This window comes from Clytia hemisphaerica, unplaced genomic scaffold, assembly GCF_902728285.1.
Source record: "Clytia hemisphaerica strain Z4C2 unplaced genomic scaffold, Clytia hemisphaerica genome assembly, whole genome shotgun sequence".
Classification (NCBI taxonomy): Eukaryota; Metazoa; Cnidaria; class Hydrozoa; order Leptothecata; family Clytiidae; genus Clytia; species Clytia hemisphaerica.
This window is the reverse complement of record NW_027104216.1, coordinates 134,873-150,169: the sequence shown is the minus strand read 5'-3', so window position 1 is coordinate 150,169 and position 15,297 is coordinate 134,873. Positions and strand designations below refer to the sequence as shown.

The following is a 15,297-nucleotide window of genomic DNA, read 5'->3' as shown; positions in this document are numbered from 1 at the left end:
TTTCTTCAACCGAGGTGGGGGGAGGGGGGTGAATGAAAAATACGTACTTATTAGGGGGGGGTATAGCCATTTGCGTACGCTTGCGTACAGGGGGGGAGGGGGTACTTGATTTTCGATATTTTAGTGCGTACATACTATGTGGACGGCCCCATTGGTTGTAAGTGACGTAAAATCAGTCAATACGTCACTTTCAACCAATCAGCTGTTGGGTGACATGGAAGCTCAGTTCTACCTTCCGGAAAATTGCATTACGAATAATAAAAGCCTGCACAACTTACACCAAGTAGATACTGATTCTGTCCAAGCCTCTTCTCTAATTCACCAAAAATAGAGGCTAATGGTGTAGAATTGACATTTTTCTTTGTGATGAGTGACAATATTGAAGGGTAAACTGCAGGCTGAAGATGAAATAGAACAAGATAGAGAGATTAGAACAATTCTTCATGGACTCTCACTTCACGATACAATTTTTGGAAAAAATATCAATCTCAATCAATATTTTGCTTTCAATTTTTACTGGTACAGAAAGGGATAGAGAGAGCAAGATACTACCAAAGACATGTTACTTAAATAGGCGTTGCTAAATTAATCTTCTACCTGTACTTTAATGATGTCATACTCAATCAGCTCATCAATTTCTTCAACTTTATTGATACCTTTTCCAGCTTTGTTGAATATAAAACTAAAATTGAACAAGTATGAGCAACCATCATTATTGTTTTCCCTTTCCCTCAAAACACAATGAAATTTATAGGGAAGGTAAAAGAAAACAGAGACACAAAACATCAGCTGACATTTGCTGATCGTTGTGATTCCAGAAAATTTAAAGTATTTCAAGTTAGTAATTGGAGCCTAAGCACCCTTTTATTTCAATTAAGGTTGTTTGAATAGAAAATAGGCTTACTCAACAGCAACATCACTTTGAAATAAATATTTTCCATCTGCAACTTCTAATATTGGAAGCTGAAAACAAAATACAATTTTATGATGAAATTATTATCATTTCTAATTTAGGACGTGATTTGAAATAATTTGACATTTTGATTTAAATGCACTGCAAAAAATGGCATGGTTTAAAGAACAAAACGAAAAATGAATCATCTGAATTAAAAAAGCAGTTAATATCAGGCTAGTTATCTGACCTCACTATGTATGTCCCAAAATACGGTCTGGCGCAAAAATTGGGAGTCTTAGGAATGATTATTTATACGTCAGAAATAGTGTATTTAGTTAGCAAGCATGAATCTTGCATCTTTACAGCTAATAAATTAATACTTTCAGGCTTAAAAGTAAGATGCGATGTGAAATGCAATTCTCAATCCCTGGGAGGTTATTAAAAAAAATTCTTAATTACAACATACCTGAGCAATAGGGGGACAGCCTTTAGGTAAAACATAATCTAGAAAAACAAACAAAATACATTTTTTTCAACAGAACAGTAAGTTAAAAAGGGTTGAAAATCTAAAACCCGCCATTATGGAAATTTGTGCCTGATCCAAATAACGCCACACACGTTTTCTGACTCTTCAAGGACTATACTTTCATGATCAAAAGAAAAAATGACTATACACCGATGCGCATACGAGACCTAACTCAGCCCCTAGAGTACATTTCGGTTAATGCAATGAAAAATGAAACTTTTCTATTTTTTTCACTTTTTGCACCAATTTTTCAAAATAAAAATATTCAAGATTTTAAGTCCTTCTTTTATTCAATGATTTTTTACGGCACTTTGTTAACAATCTAACTCTGGCATCAAATTCCTGCTTTCTTCAGTAAATTGAAGATGAGAAAAAACCTAAGACTTAGGATCACGAATTGAAACAAATATATATGAAGGGTGGGATTTTACAGCGTTGTGCAAGGCACTGAGAGGCCACGGGTGCCTTGAAATCGAAACCGAAACCACTGAAAATGAAAGTAAAATCGGCCCGCACTCCAAATCCCGTAATCTTGATGTGGGAGTTTAAGCAGACGTCAGAGATTACTTGTCAATGTGTTGTGTTAACTTGCCAGCATTGTATTGTTGTAATATAGGGTGTTAGGACTAATTTTTTAAGCCCATTTGTCAAAAGTTGCCTTTGGGTAAAAAAAGAAGAAAAATTTATGTAAAAACCCTGTGGCACTTTTTTCAAGGTTGCCATGGGTAGGGTCCCACCGCCGCTCTGCCAGCAAAATCGAAATTTCAAAATTTTTTAAAACATTGCGAAGTGACCCCTCATTTGAAAGGTATTTTCATGCTGATTAAGAAAATCAATATTGTAAGGGTGAAAAACACTCTAACAAGAAGTAACTTAAGAAAAACGATCAAAAAATTGCGTTTTTAGCAAAATCCTCAAAATTTTGCCAACTGTCGGAAATTACTTTTTGTGACAGTGTTTTTCACCCCTTTGACAAATGGGCTAAGAATTTATGCCATTTTTGCAAAATAACATCCCCCCCCCCTATTGTAAAGGGAAAGATGAAAGAGTTTAAGCTGCTTAAGACTGTTTATATCATATTTATTATGCTATGGAATGTTTTAAGGAAGTGTCTATTTTCTTCACACGCGTGTTCCAAAAGACAAAACAATGGAACTGCGTCAATCCGTTCAGCTGACCAAAAATAATGACACAAAAATGACAAAATGACCTGTCAAGACATTCTAATATCTTTTTGTTTGGTAAAGCAACCAATTTCAAATAAAAAGTATCTTGACAAGGAATAAATAAGCTTTTCATATAGCCAAACAGAATTACCATAGCTTTTACCAAAAGAAATATATCAAAGATTCAATTTCAGCCATTTTCAGCCAAATCCAACTTTTGTTCTTGCTGGGGCTTCGTGGAAACTTATCCTGTCCATGTGTAAACATTCCCGTATGTTTGTTATGTACTTGACCACCCGTTGTCAAACCAGAATAAGACGGGGGTACTGCAATAAAAAGTTATGCAAGAAAAACCATAATTTCGACCTCAAAAGGTGACTTTCTTTGCCAATAACTTTTGATAGAATTGTTCCCCTAATTTCCCCTTTTCAGTAGGTCTTCCTCTATCTTATATGCTTCAGAAAAACCAAAAACATTGCACTAAAAACTTAGCCTCAGGAAGCCCCAGCTAATAATATAACCCCCTCGTTATATCTTTGTATTCTTATCCTATAAATATAATAGAACGGCCATTCTACGGAAATTGCTGTCACATGACTTTTTTCTACCGGGTGATACAAATCGCGCATTTTCATTGGATTTTGAAAAGTTATTTGTTACGTCACAAGAAGTTCCGACTTCAGATTTTTAGAAAAACAAAATGGCGAAACCGAAAGGACGTTTTTTTGATGTTTATGATTATTGAAAGAATTCAGTTGATTTTAAGGTTTTAATTATTTCTTTTTCTTTTGCCATGTGTACTAAAAGATTCTACAATGTTTGGGGAACTCAAATATCCAAAAGTTTTTCTATTTTTCATGGAAAAATGAGCTATAAAGGCAATTTCTTTGCTTCAGGTTTGTATTTTCTTCGTGAATTTTCATTTTCAATGGGCTAGTCCAAAAAAAATTTATACAGGGGTATTGACGAACTTTTTCACTAACCACCCTGGAAATTTTGAATAACAAGTTATCCCCTGGAAATTAGGGGGTAGACCCCTCTGGAAAGTGAAATCTTATGAAAAAGAGGCTGGAAAACAACTATTGATGATGTCAGTTTATAAAGAGAGAACCCCCTGGAAACCTTCAATAACCCCCTTGGAAAATCTGAAAAAGGAACAAAAACCCCTTGGAAAACCAAGGCTCAGAACCCCCTGGAAAAGTTCGTCAATACCCCTGTATGGTTTAAAAATGGAATAACCCAATCTTTCTTTAAAGATTTAATATTTTATCAATTATCTTGGGATTTTCAGGGTTTATTCTAGAACTATTTGGGAGTAGAGAGCTTTTTACAGATCTTAAAAAGGTTTACTAATTCTTTAGATATAGTCAAAAGTTTAGACATTGGTAAAACTTATTTCTCCGATCGAACATTGACACACACAGTTCCAAATTAGACACGCGTGTCAAAATACACAAATACAGGAACAAAACCTTTCTAATGATTCAAATAACCTTTACCTTTTCTTGAAACTGTTTCTACTTCAACCCTTTGATCGTTGTAAGTGCAAGCAGCAAGTATTTTCAAAGCAGCCAAATTTCCTTTGTCAGTGAAAAGCTTCATTTCGTTGTGATTGAAGAACTTTTTCGTTTGATGGAACTGCCTCAAGGAAGAATAAACATTAAAGGAGCTAATAAGTGTCTTACAAAAGCTGCTACGTCCAATCATACAATCAAAAACGTCTCCTCTTTTCGTGTGTAAACTTTCACAGCACCTCTTCCTTCTCAAAATTCTGCTGTGATATTTTTCACTTTCGATTTCTACAGCTTTGAGCTACCATTTTGAACCATGTGGATGATGAAATCTAAACAGCCTGTTTTATACGTCCTGTATCAAACTCTTCACTTTTATTCCACTCTGCGGCACTAAGATTCTCCTGACTTTTCCGAGATTTTTCCGCTTTTTTCCCGGGATAACCGGTATTTTTTTCTAGGTACGGAAAATCTTGTGTTTACTCCCAAAACTGCCTAACTTTCCGCCCGTTTTTCAACACTACCCGAACAAATTAAAAAAGAAAAATTTAAAAACTTTCGAAAATGAAGATTAAAAATAACTCGAGAAACTCTGCGATTATTGGCGGGTGGAATTAAATCTGTTAACACATGGCAGATTTGATCAAACTCGTGATTGATATCAAATACCCACCAAAATCTTGAAAATCGACGGCCCCCAAAATTAAATACCTGCCAAATTTAACAAAAATTTTCAAGGATAAATAGAAATTCTATCTGAGATATATACCTAGTATTTTTTGATTTACACAAGTGCGTAAAATTTCCCCATCCTCCAAATTAAATCCTCGCCGAAAATCACATTTTGGCCAACCGGGAAATCAAGTACCATTTTATATTGTAATACGCTCGTCAAAGTCGGATTCTTTTTCGCTAGCGATTTTTACTTTAATCCAGGCGGCAATTCCCTGAAAACATGTATTTTTTCCTTTTTCTACAAAGAAGATTGTTGTCCCTTTTCAAGAGCGCTTTGAAAGTGAACACACTCATTCTCTTCTTCTTTTTCATTTTGAAGAATCTAATCATCAAATTTTCAAGTGTTCAAAGTCTTTCCAAAGTCACCTTCGAATGTCTGGCCCGCCCACGATGGCTGAATTGAACTACTCCAAACTTAAGAATAGTTTCAAAAGAATGTGGTAGATTTTAGCAATATGAGATCTTCTTTCCTTGCCAGCAGATTAATGGCAGCTTCGATTCGATTTGCTTTCAATTTTGAAATTCAAAATAACTCTACCATTTTTCACCTTTTTAAGGACAGAAAGCGATTTTTTATGGAAGAACAACTTGAAGAAAGCAGCAAGAAAATGGTTTGGCTAATTTTGTTAAAACTATGAAAATTGTTTTACGAAATTTTCCTTGGAAAATACGAGAAATTGTATTGATCGATTTTCCTTGCAAAATACAGTCCCGCTAAGTCTGAGGGTTGAAAGTCGGGCGACACATACCCGTCAGCTCACAGCCCTATTACCCCCCCCCCCGGAGCAACTTCATTGTGGGGAAATATTTTCTGTAGTGTTTTAATGAATTTTCCTTGAACTATATGTCTGATATAAAGCCTGATAATGATTCATTTCAGCCCTCTGTCATTTCGAGGTATGTGTTTTATTTCTTTGTTTATTTTATAAAAATTCTATCTACAACCAAAAGCAAAAATTTCCCTAAATTCTTTAAATCTCCAAATAAAAATAATAACAAATTTTCAGTAAATAAAAAAAAAGATTTTCGTCAAAAACATAATACGTAAAATAAAATTAAAATTTCGATTTTTCCAAAATAACTAGGGTGTGATAGTAAAAATACCGTTCAGGTAATAAAGATTTCTTTCAAAGTAGTAAAGTTCCTACACTCAAAACGGAGTTATATTATTCTTAACATAAAGACTTTGTTGCTACTAAAAAGGCGTCGTCACATAACATTAATTTCTTTGAAATTTCTTAGCTTCGGCAATTTATGCATGATACAGTTGGAAGATTGTTGAACTTCAAACTTTGCATATAAATTTCGCGTACGAATTTAAAAAAAATTAAAGAATTCAAATTAAAAATACGTTCTGTACAATACAAAAAATAAAACATCATAGGGGATACTATAGGAAATAAAATTTCTCATCTATATGTATTATATTGCTCTAAAAAAAAAAAAAAAACTGAACTGGACAAATTCAAAATAAATGCGAATGATAAAAAATAATTCCTTCAAAAAAATTTCCATTCTTGATATTTTCATGAGGTAATCTTTAACACGGGAAAACCCGAAATAACCTTGACTTTAATTAAAATTTGGTTGCAAATCTCGGTCTTTCTCCGGTAATCCCGTATAAAAGATTACGTCATGAATAACAAGTTTATTGATACCGTTCAACGGCATTAGAGCTATATTCAAAATATTTATTCTCTTCGGCGTATGAATTCATTAGAGAGTCCATTCGGTTAATAGCCATGTTGGTTTTAGGGCGAGCATTTTGTTGAGTGTTCAATGAAGCCATACTGTTCACCATTAAAGATTCTAAGTCCTTGTCAATTGCTGTCGAATCTGGTTCAATGACTTGTTGTGGTTGGTTATTTTGCTGTGATCGTGCCCCGAAATGTTCGTTACGCCATTGTAACGTGAAATCGTAGTTATTGTCTGTGTCGATAGCACACGGTTGACTTATTTGTTGAACAGTGTTACGTCGCATCGCTGGCGGGTGTGGAACCACGAAATTTGAAGCGCCGCCATTATTTGTGGGCATGTTGTTAGAGTTGTTATTGAATGTTTGATTGTTCATGTGCATGTGAGAGAGACGTGGTGGAGTGTTGTTCATGCTGAGTGTTGAGGGAGATGGTAGTTGGTTATTGTTGAACATTTGTTGTGGCTGTGGCTGTTGTAGGTTGACGTTTTCCATGTTGAGTTGTAGTGGATCTTGTGGCACTTGTTGAGGTATCGATTGCTGCATGTTAAAAGTGTCCATCAGCATTGAGAGATCGTTTGTGTTTGTTAGCATGTTGTTACCAACATTGCTTGTAGAATCTGGTTGAGCGTACACAACTGAGTCCATGTTGTTTTGTGATGTTGTGGCAACACTGAGATTTTGTTGTGGTGTCACCATCAAATTGGTTGAATTTTGAAATTGCATTTGCTGTTGTTGCTGTTGTTGTTGTTGTGAGTTCATGTTTTGTTGAAACATATTTTGTTGAAATTGCTGTTGTTGATTGTTATTATTATTATTGAGTTGATTCTGCTGATTTTGTTGTTGGTTCGACAACGTTGGGAGAACTGAGAATGTTGAAAAAGATGTTCGACGTGGAGTATTATCCATGACACGTTGCACTTTAACTGGATCGCTCGCTCGACGGTATTGTAGTTTTTCCTTAATGGAGGGAACCCCTGAGACAGCACTATCGCTGACACGGCGAACGGTCCCTTCACTTGCTCTACGTATCTCCCTACTAGGTGGGGAAGGTGACATAGGGGATGGTGTCTTGGGTGCGAAGTATGTCTGTTGGCTACCATACCCACTACTACCTCGGCTGTAGTTGACGTTGTTGGTATCTACGTACGAGGCGGATATATCTTGTTGTATAGGTAACTGTGCCCCTGTTTGCTGCGAAGTGAACTCGTCTAACACTTCACCTTCAATGACTGTTTGGTTGATACGTCCCGGACTTAGATTACGTGACGGTAAGGGACTTGGTAACGTTGCCGAACGTCGGCCTCCAGATACGTAAGAAATAGTACTGTGGGTGCTGTCTCGACGTCCTCCCGCCATGGGTAATTCCGTTCCAGACGAGTAGCTGGAATCGGCAGAAAGCGTACTAACGTTACTTTCACGGCGCGGTGTTAAGCCCTTTAATGAACCGTTTGATAATCGCCTGTTGACGTCATTTGAGTATAAATCAATAGGTTTTCCAAGGTGAGGTTGTCCGATATTCTGTTGCGTTGGAATTCGCATCTGAACTTGAAGGTTTACACCTACCCCGTTTATCATGCCACCGCCATCTACACCCATTTGCATGAAATCATCACGTAAGTTTAGAGGGTCATTGTCTATCGGCACGATAGGGCCATTTCCGCCGTTATTAGAGCTAGCGACAGGATCGTTACTCCAATTACGCCCGATATCGTAATTGGTGGTACTACTCACTATAGTTTGATGGTGTCCATTATTAGCTCCACCCCGGTTATATCCACCACCACCAGTTCCACTACCGCCCATGGCGTAATCATTATAACCATTAAAACCATTCAAGCTGGCACTGTAAATCGGGCTTCGGCCGTTACCACCGGCGTCGTGGTGTCCATTATATGCAGGGGAGTGTTTACTGGGACTGCATTCTTCTGAGCTTGTATTTTTACGTTTGTTAGGACTTTTTGGATCATCCTCGGGTACTTCGACTTTGATGTTGATGGGTGAATGTTCTTCTTTCTTGATCGCTTTGTGGTCAACTTTCACCTGAATTGGTAAAAAAAGGAGTTTGTTTCTTTACAAACTGAATCGCAATCAAAGTCTATGAAAATTTAAAAGTTCAGCACTTTTGTTGGTGCATTTTCGATAGAACACCTATAATTTTTTGGGGCAAGTTTGTACAAATCCCTCAAATTTTCTAAACTCTTTAACCTTTCAGTTAGGCAGCTGGGATAATGGGATGGTATTTTGCACACAGATTCCTTATAAATTTCTGAGTGAATAAATTATAAGTCTTTTTTCCTTACGATTTTCAAAAGTCGTTTTTACATTGGACATAAGAGGCAATAAAATGAGAGATATTTTTCATATTTTTATATAGATTTCCCTGTTTTACAGTTTTCTTATCAACCAATCAATGTAAGTAAGTCTTGAAACTAAATCGAGCCTCACAGATTCTTTACCAGTAAGTGTAAAAGATCCATATCATTTATTGATGGGAAGGAAGTTATAAAGCATCTCACGCACTCTGACCTTTTTAGATGAAACATCGCAGTCTAAGAGAACTGATGAGAAAATGCATCTTCTTTTAGACCTTCTTTTAAGTTTTTCAAGCATCATGATTCGGCGTTGCAAGATAGCTTTGGTTAAAATTGCGATAATAACAATCTCCTTCATCAAATCAAAGCAATCTCCAAGCAAAAATCTTTTTCAAGATATGCAAATTTTGTAAGTTTTATTTTTCGCTGGTCGGGTCGATGGTTCTTTAAAAGTTCTAGATATCCAAGTCTGGCGACAGCCCGCGACAGCATACAAAAGTTTTATTTGTGTAAAACCAAATTACCAACGATAATTTCATCAAAAGCAAGTACAGTTATCAATAATTTCTACAGTACTCAAAGAAATGCGTCACATCATTTTAAGAGCCTTTCTACCAATAACGCTTAATCATAGTTTTATATCCATATTCAAAATAAAGAGCCAACCCACAATATGCTATAAAAGAAGCCAAGTGTAAATCTCCAAATGGAAAACAAAACATGCCTTAGATCATGTTTATATGCTACCATCATGTATTTAATCATTAGTTTGGTTACCTAGCAACTAGAAGCTACTTAATAGATCATATACGGAAATAAAGCAATACACACTTTAACTATCTTGTTTTGGAGATGTGATGTATTTATTTACTTCGATTTGTTCTGATTTCCTGGTATACACTTTTTTAATAAGAACATCTTCCACAATTTTTGAAGCCTTCGGATGTTCTTAACTTTTTGGGTTTTAAGCCTAAAAATGTTCTTAACATGTTCTTATTTTCGCCATTTTTGAGTATTCTTGTCCATTTTCCTAAGAAATTCAGTGTTTTAGAGTCAACAGAGCCTTAACTTGTTCTTAACATTTTGGCCATCAAAGTCTATGTTCTTATATAGTTTGTTCTTATAAAAAAAAGTTTAAACTATCTTGTTTTGGAGATTTGATGTATTTATTTACTTCGATTTGTTCTGATTTCCTCGTATACACTTTTTTTATAAGAACAAACTATATAAGAACATAAGGCTTTGATGGCCAAAATGTTAAAAACAATTTAAGGCTTTGTTGACTCTAAAACGGCCAATTTCTTTAGAAAATGGACAAAAATACTCACAAAAATACTCACAAAATGGTGAAAAATAAGAACATGTTAAGAACATTTTTAGGCTTAAATTTCAAAAAGTTAAGAACATCCGAAGGCTTCCAAAGTTTTGGATGTTCTTATAAAAAACGTGTATGGGGTGTTGTTAAAAAAGTAACATTTACTGTCATAGAAGGCGGGTCTTAAAAGTGAGTTGGCGGATTTTTATTTATATCACCGCTTGGCTTCGTGAAAATAAATAGTACATTAAAATACGATTATGGGCCTTTTTAATTTTGCCAATTAATGCTTTGATTGGTTACCCTTCCTCCACAAATACTGGAGAGAAAATCTCTGCGAAACTCTCAACAAAATCTTATTAGTAATGTATTCGCAGTAAACATAATACACAGTTGACTCTCTCAGGGAACCAATAATGTTTTTCGAATTATAGCAACCAAGCTGGCACACAACGTTGTTTCAACGTTAATCTAATGTTTACAACGTCCATATAACGTTATATGAATGTTGAACCAATGTTGTGTGCCAGCTGGGAAGATTCTAATTACGGAGAGTATTTTATCGATTTTTCAGCTGAGAGGACAGCTGTTTTAGTTCGAATTATAGAAAGATTCGAATTATAGTGTTTCGAATTAGTGGCAGTTGACTGTAGTTTAAAAAAAACGAATTTTTGGTTCGTAAAGGGATTTTGCTTTATGTTTGCAACGTTTGACTGATAGACTCTTTGGAATACTGGATTCTAAGACGGCGAATTCTTAGCAAATCAAGTGTCCTGAAGCTAGAATTAGAGTATGGTAATCTCGTTGGAAAGATAATTTTGGATAATTTATATTCAAATAACTGATGGTCGAAAAAAAAACTAATACGCAATTTTCAATTTCACAATTCCCCAGACTAATCTTTCCTCCTCCCTTTCAACTTCCTTGCTAGACACATTATTCAAATTCCATCCAAAAGTTAAAAATTTAACGGGAGAAATGGTAAAAAGGCACGTGCAAGGCAAAAAAATCAATGCATCGAAGAATCAAATTATAATAAACGGCATTATTCATCAGAAAAATGGCAACATGCCAACATTCCAGATAGAGTGAAGACCTTTGGATGTAGAAATCGCTTCATCAATGCAGTAAATCATGCGTCTTGAAATATAGAAAACCCGCTCATGAAGATAATCCGTCATTAAGAGTAATAACCAAAACAAATTACACGTTTTTTATAAGAACAAACTATATAAGAACATAAGGCTTCGATGGCCAAAATGTTAAGAACAAGTTAAGAACATTTTAAGGCTTTGTTGACTCTAAAACACCGAATTTCCTAGGGAAATGGACAAATATACCCAAAAAATGGCGAAAATAAGAACATGTTAACAACATTTTTAGGCTTAAAACTCAAAAAGTTAAGAATATCCCAAGGCTTCAAAAATTCTGGATGTTCTTATAATAACCAAAACAAATTATGCAAAACACAAACAAACAATCCAAAAGCACGTCATCATACTTTCAATTCCAAAAACTCGAAAAGAGTATGTGTGTAAGCACGTACACGAGCGAAGATCAATTAAGTGTATAAAGTTTAACCATCAGTCAGGAAAAAGGGGTGTCACAAACAAGGGGTTCTCGATTCGAATCCCTTCTTCTTGACGGTATGTGCCGTCCAAAATTAGAGCCATACCTACGATCGACCGCTTGATTTGAGTACCTGCCTCCAGTTCCTTCCGATTGAACATTAGGCTTTATTCATGATATGCACCGGTGTAATGTCTTCTGACATTACATCATGGATCCAACAGCTGATTGGTCGTTAGTGACGTAAAACCAGTCAATACGTCACTTGCAACCAATCAGCTGTTGGGTCCGTGGAAGAAATTGCAATGGTGCACATCATGAATTTTATACCATAGATATGACTTACATTAAATTTCTGGAATTACAAAATTTACTGTCGCAACAACTTAGTTGTGAACTACTAAACTAAGGATTAGAGCCAGAGACGAATGTACAAAACAAAAGTGAGTTGCATTCCCGTGCTCACCGGTGGTTCATGAAATTCATCGTGCATTTTTTTACGGAAACACCCCGGTTTTCGCCTGTTGTGGTAATTTTTAAACAATTTTTTTCTAGCTTAAATTTGCAACTACTGGTAAAAACCGAGGCGTTTCAGTAGAAACATTACGTCATGAATATCATGAACACAGAATTTTGACCTGACGTCAACCTACCTCGGTCAACTCGAACCCAATCTACCTGTGAACTATGGTAAAGATTAAGAACACGTGGAATGAAAATTTTTACCTTTTTATTCGGTTGGGGCAAAGCGCCGTGGACTGTTTTCATGTGTTTTCTCAATGAACTTGGATCTGTATATCTCTTGGTGCATCCTGCCACTTTACATCCATATTGTTTCTAGAAAGTTTCAATAGAAGTTGTTTAGTATATCTATCTATACTGGTAGTCTAAAACCCTTCTAGAGCTTAGTACTTACTTGAAAACCATCGATGATTTTGAGACTATGACTGTTAAAATCTAAAAATGAACCTTGAGAATATGTTAAGAATATGTTAAGAATATAATATATGATTTCGACTAAAAAAAGTTAAGATTATCCATGATGAAATGGATTTACACTATTCTTATAAAAAAAGCTTGCAGCGAAGGATATGTGCGTGATTAAAAATCGAGTGATATCATCGCTCAATAATAAAAAATTATAAAAACTTACAACTGAAGAATGGGTTCGATTCTGATGTTTTGCTCGATCCGATGCATTCGAAAACGCTTTTTCACATCCAGGAACTTCACACAAGTACGGCCGCTCACCAGTGTGCGAGCGAAGATGTGTCTTCAGGTTTTCGAGTCGTGAATATGCTTTATCGCAACCATCGTACTGAAAAATTAAAAAGATGCATATTTTGAAAAACATTATATTTGAAATTATGTACAGTTAACTGCTCTAGCTACAATAAAGGCCACAATATTTGAGTAAAAAGGGAAATTCCCACGAAATTTTATAGCCACGAACGATTTGGAAGCGCTATAACTTAGATTAAAAGGGTAGAGTTTTAACTCTGAGTTTTAACGTTAGACTAAAAATTGTCCAATAAGGCTCAAAATATAGCCTCGAAGGATATAAACCCCTTCCAAAATTGAAATATTTGATTACACTTAACAGATAGCCCAGACGCGCCTTTCTCGCCCAAACTTCAAATTTCGAAAAACGAAGAAATAGCTAGTCTAGCAAGCTAGACGACTAATTCAGAAATATTAGAAATAAAGCAAAAAAGTAAATTTTAGTCGTCTAGAAACCTTTGTGCACTAACTCCAAACAAAAAAAAAGTGTCAATATCGCAATTAAAATTTTTTCCCGCCCAAAAAAAATTCTTGAAAATAAAATGTGTGTGGATTTGTGTGTTAAAAATGTTTCATTTGACTTGATTTTATTTTGAGAGTTTGTTGTTGCTTGATAAATTGTTTTCTCGCTACGCAAGTTTCTGCGTAGCTAGGCCCGGTATCTATAAGGCTGGAACACCGGATTCTTCCAGTCGTTTATACAAACTAAATCCCGTATCATTATTTGTGTTTATTATTAGTATTACATGCATTATAAACGACTCCAGTCTAAGAAATAGCCAAAATTTTCAATTCAATTAGACGCACATTGTAATTCGAAACGTGAAGTCTAATTTGTTTGAATTAAAGAGAGATTCAAATTATAATTTATAAAGAGATAGGAACTGAAAATTATTTCAAATACAGAAAGCTTCGGATAATAGAAGTTCGAATTAGGGAAAGTCCACTGTAATTGAATTACCAGAAAGAATCTTTTAGAGCGATACGCCATTCCATTAAGCATGAATCAAAAGGCATCCTGTGCCGACTTATACAGACGCAAAGGTTATGCAATATTTTCACGGAGTTATTATAAAAATAATTATTAATTACACATTATAATAATTGCAGGAGCACAATTGATGCATCTATTTTGCATTATGAGAGGCAGAAAAGGACCACCTTCACAGTAAATTTTTAGGCGTTTCCTATTTTATATTTGTGTCGGAAACATTTTGCGGTCTTAATTAAGTTCTGGCAGCTAATACCTTTTTGATAATCATTTGATCGCTTGCGTGTGTGGCAAAACCGTCTTCCTGGTTGAGATATTTACAGTGCGGGAAATTATCTGGTACTATAATCCCAGCTGGCACACAACGTTGTTGCAACGTTCATCTAACGTTATATGGACGTTATGAACATTAGAAAAACGTTGAAACAACGTTGTGTGCCAGCGCTGGGAATGTATATTTATTGTTTTGAAATTAGACTTTGATAAACTTTCTGCTTTCCATCCACTGACCTTTATAATTCCCTGACTATATCCACCATCTTTGATCGAAGTTTATTTTGAATGTGGTACTCACAAAGAATCCATTGCAATGTTAAAAATTTACGTTTAACGCCGCAGTAAATCATCAAAGGTATTCCAGAAAAAAGAGATCTAGCGCTTTCAATTCATTTACACCGCTATTCAGTAGTGCTACCATTTGGGTACCACTTTAAAAAAAGATTCGATCAAAGATTTTGCTTTACCGGAATTCAGAAACTTTGTCCAGGGTATATAAAGCTTTTTTGTTTGATTCGCTTTGACGTGACGTGACACGACGGCAGTGGTAAAATCTCCCTTTCTAAACATGTGCTTTTAAGCTCATTTTCAAATAGTTTAGGAATTATACTCTAGAGACTTCTTACTTTAAATTTAAAAAGAAATTAATTTTTCGCGGCAATTTAGATTTTGCATAAGTCTATTCATGTACCATCTTAAGGGTCGCATATCATATTTATTTTTTTCAGGCACCCTAGGGTTTTTGCAAAAATATGTATTCATGGGCAAATCTGGCCGCTAAGAGCTTTGTATTTCAGTATAACCCTATTACAAGTTCCTTACAATAGAACCAGTCTAATATATATAAACATATAAAGTCTTTCAGCACCAATATTAATATTTAGTCAATAGGAATCTTAAGCTAACATACCACTATGCATAGAAAGAAAACAGAGCTTAATTATCTAATAATTATGGCCTTTAAAGCAATGTTAGTGTGATTTAATCATTTAATATCAAAGAAAGTTTGGCAATGGATCAGTGT

At 35.2% G+C, this 15,297-nt stretch overlaps 2 protein-coding genes across 2 annotated transcripts in view; both read right to left on the bottom strand.

Moving 5' to 3' along the window:
- The window catches only part of LOC136815742 (methionine--tRNA ligase, cytoplasmic-like), a 45,854-nt gene extending 41,462 nt beyond the window's left edge, over nt 1–4,392 (bottom strand). Inside the window, exons 1-5 of the mRNA XM_067072192.1 lie at nt 4,087–4,392; nt 1,362–1,399; nt 905–963; nt 598–682; nt 279–398 (exon numbers count right to left, since the gene is read on the bottom strand). Coding sequence (XP_066928293.1) covers nt 279–398; nt 598–682; nt 905–963; nt 1,362–1,399; nt 4,087–4,294 — 510 coding nt within the window. The 5' untranslated portion in view covers nt 4,295–4,392. The remainder of the gene's footprint in view (nt 1–278; nt 399–597; nt 683–904; nt 964–1,361; nt 1,400–4,086) is intronic.
- A 1,311-nt stretch (nt 4,393–5,703) lies between these two features.
- The window catches only part of LOC136815741 (zinc finger protein GLI3-like), a 52,000-nt gene continuing 42,406 nt past the window's right edge, over nt 5,704–15,297 (bottom strand). The window contains exons 4-6 of the mRNA XM_067072191.1: nt 12,879–13,043; nt 12,452–12,562; nt 5,704–8,569 (exon numbers count right to left, since the gene is read on the bottom strand). Of these exons, the coding sequence (XP_066928292.1) occupies nt 6,482–8,569; nt 12,452–12,562; nt 12,879–13,043 (2,364 nt within the window). The 3' untranslated portion in view covers nt 5,704–6,481. The remainder of the gene's footprint in view (nt 8,570–12,451; nt 12,563–12,878; nt 13,044–15,297) is intronic.